Source organism: Oryctolagus cuniculus, chromosome 15, assembly GCF_051225735.1.
Source record: "Oryctolagus cuniculus isolate XC-2025 breed Fujian yellow rabbit chromosome 15, ASM5122573v1, whole genome shotgun sequence".
In the NCBI taxonomy this organism is placed as follows: Eukaryota; Metazoa; Chordata; class Mammalia; order Lagomorpha; family Leporidae; genus Oryctolagus; species Oryctolagus cuniculus.
The window spans coordinates 55,589,907-55,606,116 of record NC_142881.1 but is presented as its reverse complement, the minus strand read 5'-3'; the positions used below and the strand labels follow the sequence as shown (position 1 = coordinate 55,606,116).

Below are 16,210 nucleotides of genomic sequence, written 5' to 3'. Positions count from 1 at the left end.
CCCAGTACACAATGTTAACCCTATGCACACATCTTCTTTTTCTCAGAACTCCCACCCCCAGTCTCATGTGGTTTAGAATGGCTGCACTTTGCAGAGCTAACTCACTTTGCAAGGGCAATGTAATTGCCTCTGTGGTAGGCTGGACATTGGGGTATACACCTATGCCCTTTGGCAGTGCTCTCCCTGTGGGCTGACTCCAGTTCTTCAACCAAGGATTCTGGATTTGGCCAGGCCACTTGTTCTGGTCAACAGAATGTGCACATGACACATGTCACAGGCAAGCAGAAGCTTAAAACTCCCTTTGACTCCTTCACTCCAACACACCCTCAACCTCTTGCTTTAAGTTTTTGCTTTCCACTGTGAGAAAAGCTGTTATTTTATCCTTGGTCCTGAAGAGAGAAGGCACTTAAAATTGACCTGAGCCCAAAAAGCTGACCATTTGCCCTTACACAGCTTGAGCAAGAAGTCAATGTGTTTCTTAACCCCACTGTTATTAGAATTTTTTGTTGCCACAGCAAAAGTTAACTAACATATCATGAGGGTACCAGTATCCTGTGGTCCATGAAGCACTAAGGCATATATGGTAAATTCTGCAAATCTCAGTTCCTTTGGCTGGGAAGACAGGTAGGAAGCAGTGAGGAATGATTGCTGTGTCGTCAACAAGGGGTCATTGCCATTGTGCCATTACACAGGAGTCTGTGGACTTTCAGTGCCCATGTTAAACTTTTTCTACATATTGTAATGATACATGAAAGCTACACTTGCAATCATAGAAAAACAACAGAGGTCTCTAAAAAGAAAAAGCTTTGAAACTTAGGATGACCAGCAAGATTTGGGATCTGTGTTCTGCCACGTAAAAACAAACAGAAAACCCTCCCTCCCCAAACTCTTACACCAAAGACATGACAGACAAGTAAATGAATGAACACTGGGACAGAGGAAGGAAAACTATTTCAAAGCAGAAAAGACAGATGGATGCAGATACAGAGAAAATCATATGTAAGTGCAGGTTGTTAAGAATATTTAAATATGATGACATCTAATTTTTTTTCTAGCAAATCTAATGGGATCTAATGAGCTACGAGAACATCACAACAGCAGAGTGAGAAGGACAGTTGGAGGACAGAATAGTAAAGGTCTGAAACAGACACAGCAGGGAATGGAAGTAGCCACTGACCAAAAGCAAATAAAGGATGATGACAACCAAGGTTTTCTATTCTCCCATCCAAGTGTTACCCAGACCTGACCCTGCTTAGCTTCTGAGATCAGACGAAGTCGGGTGTGTTCAGGGTGGTATGGCCATAGACTCTATTCTCAAGATACTCGGGGGAACGTATGTGGAAGGTGGGCAGGGAGTGGCACATGGGAAAAAGGAGCTGCCTTTGTTTAAGGGGAGCTTGATGGAAGTACTGTTCTTACAAGAAAGCAGATGAAGAAACTGAAATGGTAGAGAATTTGGCAACTTGATCAAATTCACATAGTTAACTGCAAGAGCAGGCTAAGAACTCAGGATACCTGATAATGAGTCCGTAGTCTGGCCCCTTCTTGATAGAAAACTTACCAAGCAACAGTTAGATCTGCTATTGTTTCGATCACAGTATAGAGAGCAAAAACAATCCAGTACATCATCCATCGAACCTGAAAATAGTAAAGTAAGCATGAAACACTATGCAAAAATTATCTGCATCTCTGAGTAATTTTATGTGTGTACTTTTAGATACATAATATGCTGGGTCAAACCTGGTCCCCCAAACTTACACAGACTTTCTTAAGTCTCTCCTTGGGAGATTTCTGTTTCATTAAGGATTAAACTCTCTGCTCTTCTCAATCACATAATAATAGCAAACATACAACGCCATGCCAACCAGAGGCTAGAGACTGTGCTAAGCACATCACATATATAATAATAATTTTTCAAAGATTTATTTATTTATCTGAAAGTCAAGAGTTACAGAGAGGCAGAGAGAAGAGAGAGAGAGAGAGAGAGAGAGAGAGAGAGAGGTCAGAGAGGTCTTCCATCTGCTGTTCACTTCCCAAATGACTCCAATGGTGGAGCTGGGCTGATCGGAAGCCAGGAGCTTCTTCTGGGTCTCCCACATGGGTGCAGGGGCCCAAGCACGTGGGCCATCTTCTACTGCTTTCCTGGGCCATAGCAGAGAGCTGGATCAGAAATGGAGCAGCCAGGACTTGAACCGGCTCCTATATGGGATGCTGGTACTGCAGGCGGCGGCTTTACCTGCTACGTCACAGCCCCAGGCCCCACATATATTATTAATTAATTCAATCTCCACAACACTATGAAGACATAGGAAATCTACTTATTGCCACCATAAATAAATTGGTGACGCAGAGAGGTAAAGTGACTTGCTTTTAAGGTAACTCAGCTCAGGGTCGGCGCTGTGGCGTAGCAGGTAAAGCTGGCATCTGCAGTGCCAGCATCCCATATGGGCGCTGGTTTGAGTCCTGGCTGTTCCACTTCTGATCCAGCTTTCTGCTATAGCCTGGGAAAACAGTAGAAGATGGCCCATGTGCTTGCACCCCGCACCAACGTGGGAGACCCAGAAGAAGCTCCTGGCTCCTGCCTTCGGATTGGCGCAGCTCCAGCCGTTGTGGCCAACTGGGGAATGAACCAATGGATGGAAGACCTCTCTCTCCCTCTGCCTCTCCCTCTCTCTCAGTGTAACTCTTCTAAATAAATAAATAAATCTTAAAAAAAAAATGGGGGCCAGTGCTGTGGCTCACTAGGCTAATCCTCCGCCTGCAGCGCCGGCACCCCGGGTTCTAGTCCCGGTTGCTCCTCTTCCAGTCCAGCTCTCTGCTGTGGCCCAGAAGTGCAGTGGAGGATGGCCCAAGTGCTTGGGCCCTGCACCTGCATGGGAGACCAGGAGGAAGCACCTGGCTCCTGGCTTCAGACCAGCGCAGCGCAACGCACCAGCCGTAGCGGCCATTTCGGGGGTGAACCAATGGAAGGAAGACCTTTCTCTCTGTCTCTCTCTAATTCTGCCTGTCAAAAAAAAAAAAAAAAAAAAAAAAAAAAAAAAGTAACTCAGCTTGGATCCAGGCTGTTTGACTTCAGAATCAGTTAATTCTCTTACCCTGTAGAGACAATGTGAGGAATTGCTGAATGTGGGGTCCCAGAATAAACATTGCTTCCCTTGTTCTCATCTTAATCATAGACAAAAAAAATTCAGCTCCTCTTAGACATTTAGAAAATTGACCTAAGTGTTTAGATTTCTTTTTCCAAATGGCTCAACAACTTTATTTTTACACTTAAAGGCTGATGAAAAAACATTACTAGCCTATTAAAGAAAATCCAACATTCCAATAGAAAATTATATTTACTTATTAAATACTATATAGGTTTTCTCAAAGACAACTTGAAAACATCCAGCATGCTTGTTTAATTTCAGTACAATGGATTCAAGAACAAGTACAAATGTTGCATTCAAGAGTAGATTAAAAATTATCATAATCACTGTTATCAATCACTGTCATTATCATCACCTCCACATTTTCTTTTCAATGCATTTGATGCATTAGCAGTATTTTGTGATGACACCACATTAGTGGTAATAAGAATGTTTTCGGGCCCAATTGGTGATGGATTAATCAGAACACTGAGAAATGCTGATGTTGCAGGAATTGATGCTCTCCCAGCAGGTGACTGTGAAGCAGGCATCTGTACTGTGAAACTTTGTCCTGTGAGGGACATTGATCTAGTAGCTACTTTAGTTAAAACAGACCTGGTTTGTGGAGCTAGTGTGCCTGGTGTGGGAGTACTGGGACTGCTGGTAACTGACCAGACACTTAACTGCGGAATGTTATTCCTCCTGCACAAAGATGCCTTTTTCTTACTTCCTTCTCCTTCTATTTTAATAAAGACTTAAGCCTAAAGTTTGGAGCTCTTTCTATCATGTGGCAATCTAGAATCTGAATATGGCTTGATCAATGACAAAGGGGTTTGATCTCTTTGCCTTGCAATATCTAATAAAAAATCTGTCAGGGAAGGAGAGGTAAAATACTGGTTCACATGATGCTGGATTGCCAATTGTACAATATCTGCATCAACAGCTTTCTTACCATGACTTGAATAAGTTTTTGCATCATCTAAAATTGTGGTCACATATTGGAAGACAAACTCCAACATTTAATTTGGAGCTCTTGGCTCATAGTCTGTAATCCCATATCCTTCAGGATTTGTGCCATCATCTGGGCATCTTTTGGAATGCCCGTGGTGGAAGCTATTTTGCAGACTCCATGGTATCTAGTAATCAGAATTCTTGAGCTAAATCACCCACATTAATGTATTGCACTCCTGATTTTGATGTGAGTTCTTTGCCTAATATGGTTTTCCCAACCCCAGGTGTACCACTGAGTAGGATGTTCCGCAGCAACACGGCTCTTTCGGTGGAGACTCTGAGCACCTCTACTTGCTTGCACTTAGAGATCATGGGGGGCAATTAATTAGTTTTAATACTGATGCTTTTTTGGTTATTGTCTATTTGCATAGACAATATAAAATTCAAGTGCTTTCTGCAGTTTATAAATAGAAAACTGATCAGTTAAAAACAACCACAAATCAACTTTTGAAGCAATAGTAGTGTGAAATATGAGTAATACCAATTTGCTATCATTTATAGAAAACCCTCAAGGCTTAAAAAAATACTGTCCAAATCAGTGGGCATTTAGCCTAATGGTTAACACCTCCATTAGAATGTCTATGTCCCATGTTGGAATATCTATTCAATCCCTATCTCTGGCTCCAACGCAGACACTGGGATGCAGCAGTGATGGCTAAAGCAATTGGGTTCCTGCCACACACACTGGAGATCTGAATTGAGTTCCTGGCTTCAGCTCAATTGTTGTGGGCTTTTGGGGAGTGAATCAGCAGATGGGAACTCTTTCTTTGTCCCAGTCTCCCTCAAAAGAACAAAATAATACAAATAATACAAAATAATACTAATACAAAAAAAAAAAAAAACTGTGGAAAGATGAAACTAAAAGATGAGTTTATTTTTGTGCAAAAAATTTAGAAACACTGAGACCAGCATTGTGGCGTAGTGGGTTAAGCTGCTACCTGCAATGCCGGGATGCCATATGGGTGCCAGTTCAAGTTCCAGCTGCTCCACTTCCGATCCAGCTCCTTGCTAATGTGCCTGAGAAAGCAGCAGAAGATGGCCCAACTACTTGGGCCCCTGGACACACATAGGAGATATAGATGAAGGTTCTGGCTTCAGCCTGGCTCAGTCCTGGTCATTGTGGCCATTTGGGGAGTGAACCAGCAGATAGAAGATGTCTCTCTCTGTCTCCCCCTCTCTCTGTAATTCTGCCTTTCAAATAAATAAATCTTTAAAAAAATTTAGAAATCCATGCATAGAATTTTCATCACACATATTTTTGATGAATTTTTGAAGACTCCTCAAACATTCAGTTCATGGATTTCAATATTATTTTGTTCCCAAATAAACTTAGCTTTTGATTCCACTTTCTTTTTTTTCTTTTAAAGATTTATTTTATTTATTTGGAAGACAAAGTTACAGAGAGAAGTAGAGACAGAGAGAGAGGTCTTCCATTAGTTGGTTCACTCCCTAGATGGCTGCAACGGCCGGAGCTGTGCTGATCCAAAGCCAGGAGCCAGGCACTTCTTCCGGGTCTCCCACGTGGGTGCGGGGTGCAAGCACATGTGCCATCTTCTGCTTTCCCAGGCCATAGCAGAGAGCTGGAATGGAAGTGGAACAGCCGGGTCTCGAACCAGCACCCATATGGGATGCCGGCGCTTTAGGCCAGGGTGTTAACCTGCTGTGCCATAGCGTCGGCCCTTTTTGATTCCGTTTTCTAAAAACTTTTTTAAGTATCCCTCCTATGAGATAACTGAATTTTAAGGTCAATATCTCAAATTAAAAAAAAAAAAGACCAAATATCCTTTTTAAAAAAGATTTTATTTATTTATTTATTTATTTTGAGAGGTAGAATTACAGACAGTGAGAGGGAGAGACAGAGAGAAAGGTCTTCCATCTGCTGGTTCACTCCCCAAATGGCTGCAATGGCCAGAGCTGTACTGATCTGAAGCCATGAGCCAGGGGCAAGGAGCTTCTTCTGGGTCTTCCATGTGGGTGCAGGGGCCCAAGCACTTGGGCCATCTTTTACTGCTTTCCCAGGCCATAGCAGAGAGTTGGATCAGAAGAGGAGCTGCTGGGACAAGAACCAGAGCCCATATGGGATGCCGACACTGCAGGCGGAGGATTAACTTACTGCACCACAGAGCTGGCCCCTAGATATTCTTTTTAATTTTTTTTTAAGTTTTATTTTATTTATTTGAAAGGCAGAGCTACAGAGACACAGAGAGAGGTCTTCCATCCTCTGGTTCACTCCCTAAACGGCCACAACAACCAGAGCTGGGCTGATATGAAGCCAGGAGCCAGGAGCCAGGAGCTTCTTCTGAGTCCCCCACATGGGTACAGGGACTCAAGGACTTGGGCCATCTTCTGCTGCTTTCCCAGGTACATCAGCAGGGAGTGGGATAAGAAGTGGGGCAGCCAGGATTCGAACTAGTGCCTGTATGGGATGCTGGTCCTGCAGGTGGCGGTTTAACCTAGTACAGTACAGCACTGGGCCATCTTTAATTTCTTACTCTTTGTGAGTCTTTTAAGTCTTTCACACAACCAGTTCCAGGTTTTGGCTGAGTATGCAGATGTTTCTCCAGGGCTAATACTCTGTGTGTGTCTAGTGTTGACTTTTCTTCCTTCCCATCCTGCCCTCACCCTTTAGAAATAAGGAAGTGATGCTCTTATTTGAGTTTATCCATCTTCCCTTTCTAAATCCAAGCACTACATTAGTACTTCTGTCTCTCAGGTATATTCACCAAGTCATTTTACCATGGTTGACCACAGGCCTCCCTCCCATCAAAGAAACGAAGAAAAAATGACTGCCACCAGCACAGGGGCCTTTTACAGAGTTACTGGGGACCTTGGAGGTGATCAAATTTTTAAAAACTAAATAATATCTTTACTGAAAAACAAAACAAAACAAAACTCTAAACCCTGAAAAAACATCAGAAACAAAACTCTTCTGGCTGGGTCTCCTGTTCACCCTACCCTGGGACTCTTGAGAAGCCTCCAAGAAGCCCCAGTGCTTCATGGGATAGAGTTTGAAAACAAATAATGTGGCAAACTCTCCCCACTTTACTAACAGCCAAAACAAACAGTTGCTGAAGGTCATCAAGCTAGGAAATGGGTGACAGAGGCAACAGTATACCTGGAAGGCCTCAACGATGTGGCTTTTCAAATAAGTGGCTGCTACTAGACCAACCTTTCCAGTTCTCTGGGGGTAGTTGTCTACCTCTCCATTATTCAACTCAGGAATTTCAGTGTAAACATAACCATCTCCTTCCTGGGAAAGAAGGTTTAAATTACATTTGGCTCCCCTTAAAGAAAGCTTGGGAAAACTCTCAGAAAAAGAAAAGTATCAAGGCTTGCTGTTTTTCCTTATTTTACAATCATCATTCTGGTTGTGATTTTCCAGAGGATAACAACTCTAAGTAACACTCCACAAGTACTTCTACTTCACTGGTTAATAGGGTTGTATGGAGGGACTGCAGAAAAGGGCTGTTTGCAGATATTCCATGAATGACTGGTTGTAGAATGGATGAGAGCTGATGCATGTCCCAAAGGTTTTAAAAGTACTTGTGCAGGGGCTGCCGCTGTGGCAAAGCAGGTAAAGCCGCCACCTGCAGTGCCGGCATCCCATGTGGGTGCTGGTTTGAGTCCTGGCTGCTTCACTTCTGATCCAGCTCTTTGTTATGGCCTGGGAAAGCAGCAGTAGATGGCCCAAGTCATTGGGCCCCTGCACCCAGGTGGGAGACCTGGAAGAAGCTCCAGCTCTTGCAGCCATCTAGGGTGTGAACCAGCAGATGGAAAACATCTCTCTCTCTCTGCCCCTGCTTCTCTTGCTTCTCTTGTAACTCTTTCAAATAAATAAATATTAAAAAAAAGTACCTGTGCCTCAGTTAAATGTTTATTCAGTTTCCAAACAAAGCCATCAAAATAATTTTAAAATTTACAAAATAAGTAAGTGCTTTATATAAGCTTTCTCTAAAAAATAACTATATATATATTTAGGTTGTGAGAATATTTAATAATGTCAAAATATTTAAAAAGGAGAAAAAGAAGAAGGCTTTGGCTTTTAAGTTTAAAAAAATGGTGGGTATGATGTTGCTTGGAATGCCTTTATTCCATATCAGAGTCCCTGCTCTACTTCTGATTCAGCTTCCTGCTAGTGCACACCCTGGGAGGCAGCAGATGATGGCTCAAATAAATAGGTTCCTGCCACCCTCTTGGGAGACTCAGCTTGAGATCCCAGTTCTTGGCTTTGAACTGACCCTGCCCTGGCCATTGCAGGCATTTGGAGAGTGAACCAGTGGAAAGAAAATCTCTCTCTCTCTCTTTCAAATAAAAGGAAAATAAATAAGTAAATAAAAACGAAACAAAAACTAGGAACCAATAAACTATCCAAACAATAGGGAAGGTATCTCTATATACATTCCTGGGGCAATGAACACAATTTCTAATAGCAAAATCCATGGTTTTTAATTTTCTACCTTTAGTGAAAACATTCTGCAACAATCTGCTCTTAAACTTAAAAATTTTTCATTCTCCTTATCAGAAACATAGACATGAAATACAGTTGAACCCACTCAATAATTAAATGAATTCAGTGAGCATGTGTTATTCATGGGAGCAACCCCAGAGGAAGTTAACCTTGAAAATATATTGCCTTCTTTTTTCCATTAATAGATTTGGTTGGGATTTTATACCAAATGATTACTCAGCAAAGCTTTTATTAAACTACATTTCAAGGCCACTCAGCCCAATGTTTAAGGTTTTGTCCAAAGGAAATAACAGAAGGAAATCAAGGTCAATGAAAAAAAAAAAAAGGAAGTCACAAAAGTTTAAGTGTTATTAGCTATTTGTGGAGATGAAAAAATAAAATGCAATATTAATAGAAAAAATTGATAAAAACAATCATATTGATAATCTTATGGAAATATAGAATATATATAAGATGCAAATAAGTCAAGACTAACAAATCACAATCTACCTTTCAAGGTACTGGGAAAGGTCTGCTAGCATCATCTGTATCAGCACAAATTTGTTTTGGGAAAGTGACAACAAATATTTCTTTCCACTTCAGAAGCAATTGGTAAAAATCAATAGCTATTGTTTAGACATTGTCATGAGAACAATGAAAAATATGAAATTTGTGCTCAATTGTTTCTTAAAAGTCTTTGACCTTTATCCTAATCTCAGTGGTAAACATTAAAAAACTGGATTTGTTTATTTGAGAAGGGAGGGACAGAGACAGAAGACAGAAAGCTCCCCATCTGCTGGTTCACTCTACAAATGCCCACAATGGGCATGGGGTGGAGCTGAAGGCAGGAACTAAATCAAGTTGTCCCACGTGGGTGGCAGGAGCCCAATTACTTGAGCCATCAACACTGCCCACCATGGTCTGCATTAGCAGGAAACTGGATAAGGAGCCAGAGCTGGGTGTCAATCCTAGTGCACTCTGATGTGGGACATGGGTATCAGGACAAATGTGCACCCCATTAGTAAACATTTTTAACACAGATGACAACTCACTTTCAGAAGGATGTTTACGTTATAGAAGGTGGCTCACATAGCACACAGGAATTGCCTGTGCTACTTCTATGTAGCCTAGTCAATGACCATAAAAAGCTGTGAAAGAAAAAAAGTCTTTGCTCCCATAGAACTCAGTTCTCCAAGAATGTGACACTTATACCTATAAGCTCTAAGATGCGGATACACATCCATGTGTACACACAGCCCCTCCTTTTGATTGCTCTTTCACACTAAACGTAATTTAGCACATTCTTCAGGCTCAGATGGCATCATTAAACACCACACTCATGTTGATACAACTGCAGCAAACCTCACCTATTTTATGTCACAGGAACAGAAACAGAATTTAATATTATACCAGGGAGGGAAAAAAGGTAAAGAATGGATTTTTAAAAAAAATGTCCTACTATTTTTACTACATTACATGCCGTGGCTCCCAGTATGGATCAAGATTCCAATGTTTTGAGGAAAGCTAACTAAAGGAATTATTTATGAAGTTGTGGGCAAGGTTCAGGAAAATCAGTGAAAGATGGTGGCACATTCTGAGCTCCCAACAGTAGGAACTGGTGGTATTCCTGGGTGGGAAGGAGGCAATGGAGGGAATAGTGAGAGCAAAAGCTTCCAGCACATGGTCACAGCCACCTATGGTGGCAGACAGTGAGTCCAGACAACATTCAGATTTCCCACTCCTGTTTTTAAAAATGTTTATTTAATTAATTTTAAAAAACCCAGAGACAGTCATATCCATATAGCTACTGTCATATCCATTCACTTTCCAAATGCCCACAACAGCCAGGGCTGCGCCGGGCTGAAGCTAGGAGCTGAGAACTCAACCTGGGTCTTCCACGTGGGTGGCAGGGACCCAGTTACTACAGCTATTGCCTGCTGCCCTCCAGGATGCTCTTTAGCAGGGAGTTGGAACTGGAAGATAAGCTGGGGACTTGAACAAGGGCTGGGCTAGGCTGAAGCCATGAGCTTCTTCCAGGTCTCCCACGAGTGTAGCAGATAGCTGCACCGGAAGTGGAGCAGCTGGGACTTGAATCAGCGTTGACATGGGATGCCAGCATTGTGATAGCTTTGCCAAAATGCTAGCCCCTCCCCATCAAAATTCTGACCATGGCCTTGAAGGTCCTATGTATCTGACCCCAGCTACCTCTCTGACTTTCATATTTCCTTTCCTGGTTCTGCTCTAGACACACTTGCGATTTTACTGTCTTTTGAATGTGTTGATATGATCCTATCTCAGGGCCTTTGTTCATGCTGTTATTTCATTGCGTGAAATATTCTTCCCTCAGTTACCCATGTGGATAGCTTTCTCACTTGCTTCAGGTCTCTCTGTTCACAAACGTGCCATCTAAGAAGTCTTTTCTGACTGTCTGTTTAAAATATCAGTATCCTCCAAACTCCCTCATCCTGTTTTATTTTTCATCTTTAGCATATTCCACATATCCTAGTAACATCTGACAAATATTTATTGTTTCCCCCATGTCTTTCCCTACTAGAATGTAAACTCCAAGAAGACAAAGACTTCTTTTGCTCACTGCTGAATGCCCTGTGTCAGGCACGGAAAGTGCTCAATAGCTGTACATCAGGAACTTGGTGAATGCATGTGGGGCTGCCCAGTCCTATGTGCCTCTTTGTGCAAGGATTGCGAAAGGCTGGGAAATAGATGGGAGGTAAGGACATCATCAGTAAATACAAACTAACCTGTATGCAGCAGTGGCTGCAGATTTAGGCTCTTGTCGCTCATAGTGCTATGAGCAGTGCACAGGGGCACTACCACAAAGACCAGAGTGGAGAAGAGGAGTACCATTTTAAGAAAGGCTGTGGAAAAAAAAAAAAAAAAAAAGAAAAAGAGAGGCTGTGGAGAGACCCTCAAGGGACTGTCAAAAGTATTTGGGAAGAACTTGGAGGGCAGGCAAGGCTGACAATCTCACACAGCAGACTGGCACAGGGCCAGAGGCATTCTATTTTAAAATATTATTGTGATTCCCTTGGTGAATGTGGCTTCCAGCTGTGGAATCTGTTAGCAAATGTGATTTCAGCAGTAACCCTCCTCTCTTTGAACAGGTCACAAAGTCAAGACAAACACGCTTGTTAGAAATAAAGACAAAGTTTGAAGTAAACACGTTTGGAAGGGGGGGGGGGGTCAATGAGATAGCTAAAGAATGAAGTTCATAAAATCAGTGGGAAGATTATAGGAACAAATCCACCCCAGAAGATATATAATGCCTAGTACAGTACCTGGCACAGAACAGATGCTCAGAAATATTTATTACAATGATTAAGTGAACTGGGTCAATGTAATAAGCAAGACTGTAATTTCTGTTTTTCCTAATTATTCAGTAATAAATGTATCTTGAAAGTGGTCACAATGAAATGATATTCAATTTTGGAACACTTCATCCATTTCTTTTTTGTGACTAGAGAAATGTGATGAATATTTTAATCTAAAATGTTTATAAATAAAAGCACTCAAATGAAATCTTAAGATCATTTAACTATCAAAAGGAATCTATTTTCCAGGGAAATATACTCTTATAATTAGGCAGGCTCTTTTGAAGAACAGAGTCATCTGTGATATAAAACCATAGCACCTAAAATTACATGCTGGTGTGTAAAGTGCACGGATCAGGTTGTCCTACTTAGCAAGCCAGCACTAGCTTTATTATTACCCAAAATTCCATAAGACCTCTATAAAGCCTTAGCATTTCAGAAATCCAGACAGTCATCTGACGGGGTTCTTAGCTTCACCCTCTTAAAGGAATTACAGGATATTTAAAGCCTGAGTGAGTACTGGAAACGAACATACCCATAGGCTAAATTTACTATCCGAAGACCATGCTCCATTTAATTGGTATGCATTTGCCCATTCCGATGCCAAAAGAAAAACTGGCTTCATTTCATGATCTTCTAACATTTTACAACAAAACAAGTTTTTATGATTTACATTCTTAGGCGAAATTTTTATGACATTGATTTAGATCCCAGGAAAAACAAATGAGGCAAACAAAAAGTGAGCTGCAATTCCCAAACGATCTTCATGATTTTCTATCACAGAAACTGAGCTCGGCTCAGCCCTGGCTAATGCAGGCACTTTGGCAAGTGGACCAGTGCATGGGAACTCTCTGCCATTTTGTCTCTCAAATAAATAAATAAAGGGAAGGAAAATTAAGAGAAAAATTAGTTAAAATTAAGGGAAAAAGGAAAAGAAAAGAAATTAAGAGTAATAAATAGTCCCCAAGTAAACAGGGAAGTGTCATGTTCTGGTGCGAGGCAAGTTGCTGTAGACTTATGAGTCCTAAATAATTTGTAATGACACATTAATTACAAAGTGTTTTTTTTTTTTTTTTTTTTTTTTACAGGCAGAGTGGACAGTGAGAGAGAGAGAGACAGAGAGAAAGGTCTTCCTTTTGCTGTTGGTTCACCCTCCAATGGCCGCCGCAGCTGGCGCGCTGCGACTGGCACACAGCGCCTATCCGAAGGCAGGAGCCAGGAGCCAGGAGCCAGGAGCCAGGAGCCAGGTGCTTCTCCTGGTCTCCCATAGGGTGCAGGGCCCAAGCACTTGGGCCATCCTCCACTGCACTCCCTGGCCACAGCAGAGAGCTGGACTGGAAGAGGGGCAAGCGGGACAGAATCTGGTGCCCCGACCGGGACTAGAACCCGGTGTGCTGGCGCCGCTAGGTGGAGGATTAGCCTATTGAGCCGAGGCACCAGCCATCAAAGTTTTTTTCTTAAATTGTACCTAATATAACTTATTCTTGTTAGACTATGATCAATGTGATATTGTAATACTAATAATATGTTAAAGATTCAATGCTGATAAATATGACATAACTGTATAGGTTGAGTATCTCTTATCTGAAGTGCTTGAGACCGTGTTTTGGATTTTAAAAAATTTTTTGGACAATCTGTATATCTATAATAAGATATCTTGTGGGTGGGTCCTAGTCCAAACACAAAATTCATTTATGTGTCATATATACCTTTCATACACAGGCTGTGTGTAACTTTATACAATATTTAAATAATTTTTGGTTTGTATACACTAAATCATGATTTAACTGCGGCCAGACCCATGAGGTCAGGTGTGGAATGCCTCCCTTGTGGTGTCTGTTGGCACTCAAAAAGTTGGATTTTGGAGCATTTTGGAATTTTGAATTTTTAGATAAGATGCTCAACCTATACTGTCTATTTTTCATAATAAAAAATTGATATACTAATTTGATAAGTATTACTTATAGCCTAAAAAACAACACTTTGACACAAAAAAGTCATGAACCCTGATGTCAAGGTGTTTCTACCCCCAATATTAATGTAACACATAGAAAAACAGGTGATTATCATAACAATATTTGACCCAACATATAACTACTGATACTTTATTATATATCACGTTACAAATGAGGATATTTTAAAACTTTGAACTTAGAATTTTTAAATCCATGTATACTTTTTCATGACATATGCATTTTCCATGATTTTTTAAAAGATCCCTCATATGTAACAATTTCAATTTTTTTTGCACCAAAATAAACATTTTTTAATTCCATTTTCTATGAATTAAAAATGTTTTAACACTTATTTGAAGGTCACAGAGACAAAGAGTGCATGTGGGTGGCAGGGATCCACTTAGTTGAGTCATCACCAGTGTCTCGTAGGGTCTGCGTTAGCAGAAGGCTGGAATCCGGAACTGGAGCAAGTACTAAACCTAGGCACTCTGACGTGGGATGTGAGGGTCAAATGCCTACCCCTTCCAGACTTTCTGACGAGGTACTCTTGGATTATTCATGGCCTTACAGAGAAAAGATGTCCCTCCTTACCAGAGGGCTTAATGTGGGAGTCCTCAAAAGGTTCGTGGAAAATATAAATGATGGAAAAACTATGCATGGATTTCTAAACTGCTTGCACCAAAAGCAACCTTCCTTTAAAAGAAAGTTTATTTATTTTCATCTTCTTGAAAAGAAGAGCAACAGAGAGAAAGAAAGACAGATCTTCCATCTGTTGGCTCATTCCCCAAATAACTGCAACAGCCAGAGATGAGCTGGGCCAAAGCCAGGAGCCTGGAACTCCATCTGGGTCTCTCATGTGGGTGGCAGGGGCCTAGGTACTTGAGGCATCATCTTCTGACTCCTGGGTGCTTAGCAGGAAAATGGATTGGAAGCGAAGTAGCCACGACTTGAAGCAGCACTCCAATATGAAATGTGGGCATCCCAGTGGCAGCTTAATCCACTGTACCACAACATCTGCTTCTAAACTTAATACTTAAATCCCTGTTCCCATGAACTTCTGCAAATACCTTTGTATGTAACCTTGGTTCCCCATACTTTTCCTTTGTGGTGTATCTGTGTGGTTAGTTTACATAACCCTTGCTTTTGACTACAACAACCAATAGGAGCCCAAACTATCTTGCTCATTATTGTATTCCAGTACTATGTACCTTGTGCTTGGTAAAGCAAACACAGAGGCTTCTAATGAACTATTTCTTAAATATTAAGATCTGAATTTATACAAGATTTACATAAGTAACTGAACTGCAAGCAGCAGCAATTTATAACACAAAATAGCCCATTTTGTCAAAGTTGCTTTTAAAGTTATGGGTGATTAAACAACTTTCCAACTTCTCCTAATTACAGATTTTTTAAATCATAAAGCTATTAATGCTGGTCTTCAGAAAAAAATTGAAAAATACATATGGTTAATGATTTCAATCACCACACTAAGTAAATCCAGAGCATAAAATGCTACAACGTGCTTCACTTGGAAAAACAAAATCTTTGCTGAGTCTAAAAGAAATAAACACTGCTGACTTTCAGATCACCCAAAGAGAATATTATTTTCTGAGCATTATTAGTTATTCACTCAAGTCAATTCACCCCAAACTTCCATTCTATTCTACACTTCAGAGACTCTGACATCAAATTATTTGGAAATAGTATAGAGTTGAAAATATTCCTTCTGTTGCATTAACATTATGCAATAACTTGGTTACTTCATAATGATTTTTTCCCCCCTTAAAAACAAAGAGGAACAAAATGTGAGAAATCAAATAGAAAAACTCCCTCTTTTATCCAACACAGATGGCTCAGTTATGGGATTTTTCTCAGTGCTGTGCCAAGTTAGAGCATGGCTGAAAATAAGCTAGTTGAAGTTAAATCCAAAATGAATAGAGACGATGGCTGAAAATAGTCTGAAAAGATAGGGCATGTGTCAGGGGTGGATGTGTTAGGTTAGGATTTATTTTGGCTTCCTCAACTTTGAGGTACCTCTTCCTGCACTGCCCCAGTTGAGTATGGTCTTAACTTTCCACAGCTTAGATCATTGGGAGTTTCAGACACTGAACAAAGACATCACTGAATATCCTGTTGCTTTGAAGGAGGAGGGAGAAAGCCTCACATAACAGATAGTATTTGGTGTTAAAGTGCATCAAAATAGAGATGGGGGCTGGCGTGATAGCTTGGCATAGCAGGCAAAGCCGCTGCCTGCGATGCTAGCATTTCACAGAGTGCCAGTTTTGAGTCCTGGCCGCTCCACTTCCTATCCGGTTCCCTGCTAATGGCCTGGGGAAACAG

The 16,210-nt window shown here is 41.1% G+C and overlaps 1 protein-coding gene and 1 pseudogene across 4 annotated transcripts in view; both read right to left on the bottom strand.

Moving 5' to 3' along the window:
* The window catches only part of REEP3 (receptor accessory protein 3), a 95,182-nt gene that overhangs the window by 26,376 nt on the left and 52,596 nt on the right, over nucleotides 1–16,210 (bottom strand). For all 4 annotated transcript variants that reach the window (XR_016221624.1, XR_016221623.1, XR_016221625.1 and 1 more), the window contains exon 3: nucleotides 1,562–1,638. Coding sequence is in view for 1 of the 4 variants with exons in the window: in XM_008270080.5 (XP_008268302.2) it covers nucleotides 1,562–1,638 (77 nt within the window). In the remaining 3 variants the exon portion in view is untranslated. The remainder of the gene's footprint in view (nucleotides 1–1,561; nucleotides 1,639–16,210) is intronic.
* LOC127484132 (transcription initiation factor TFIID subunit 9-like) lies at nucleotides 3,457–14,430 on the bottom strand (annotated as a pseudogene).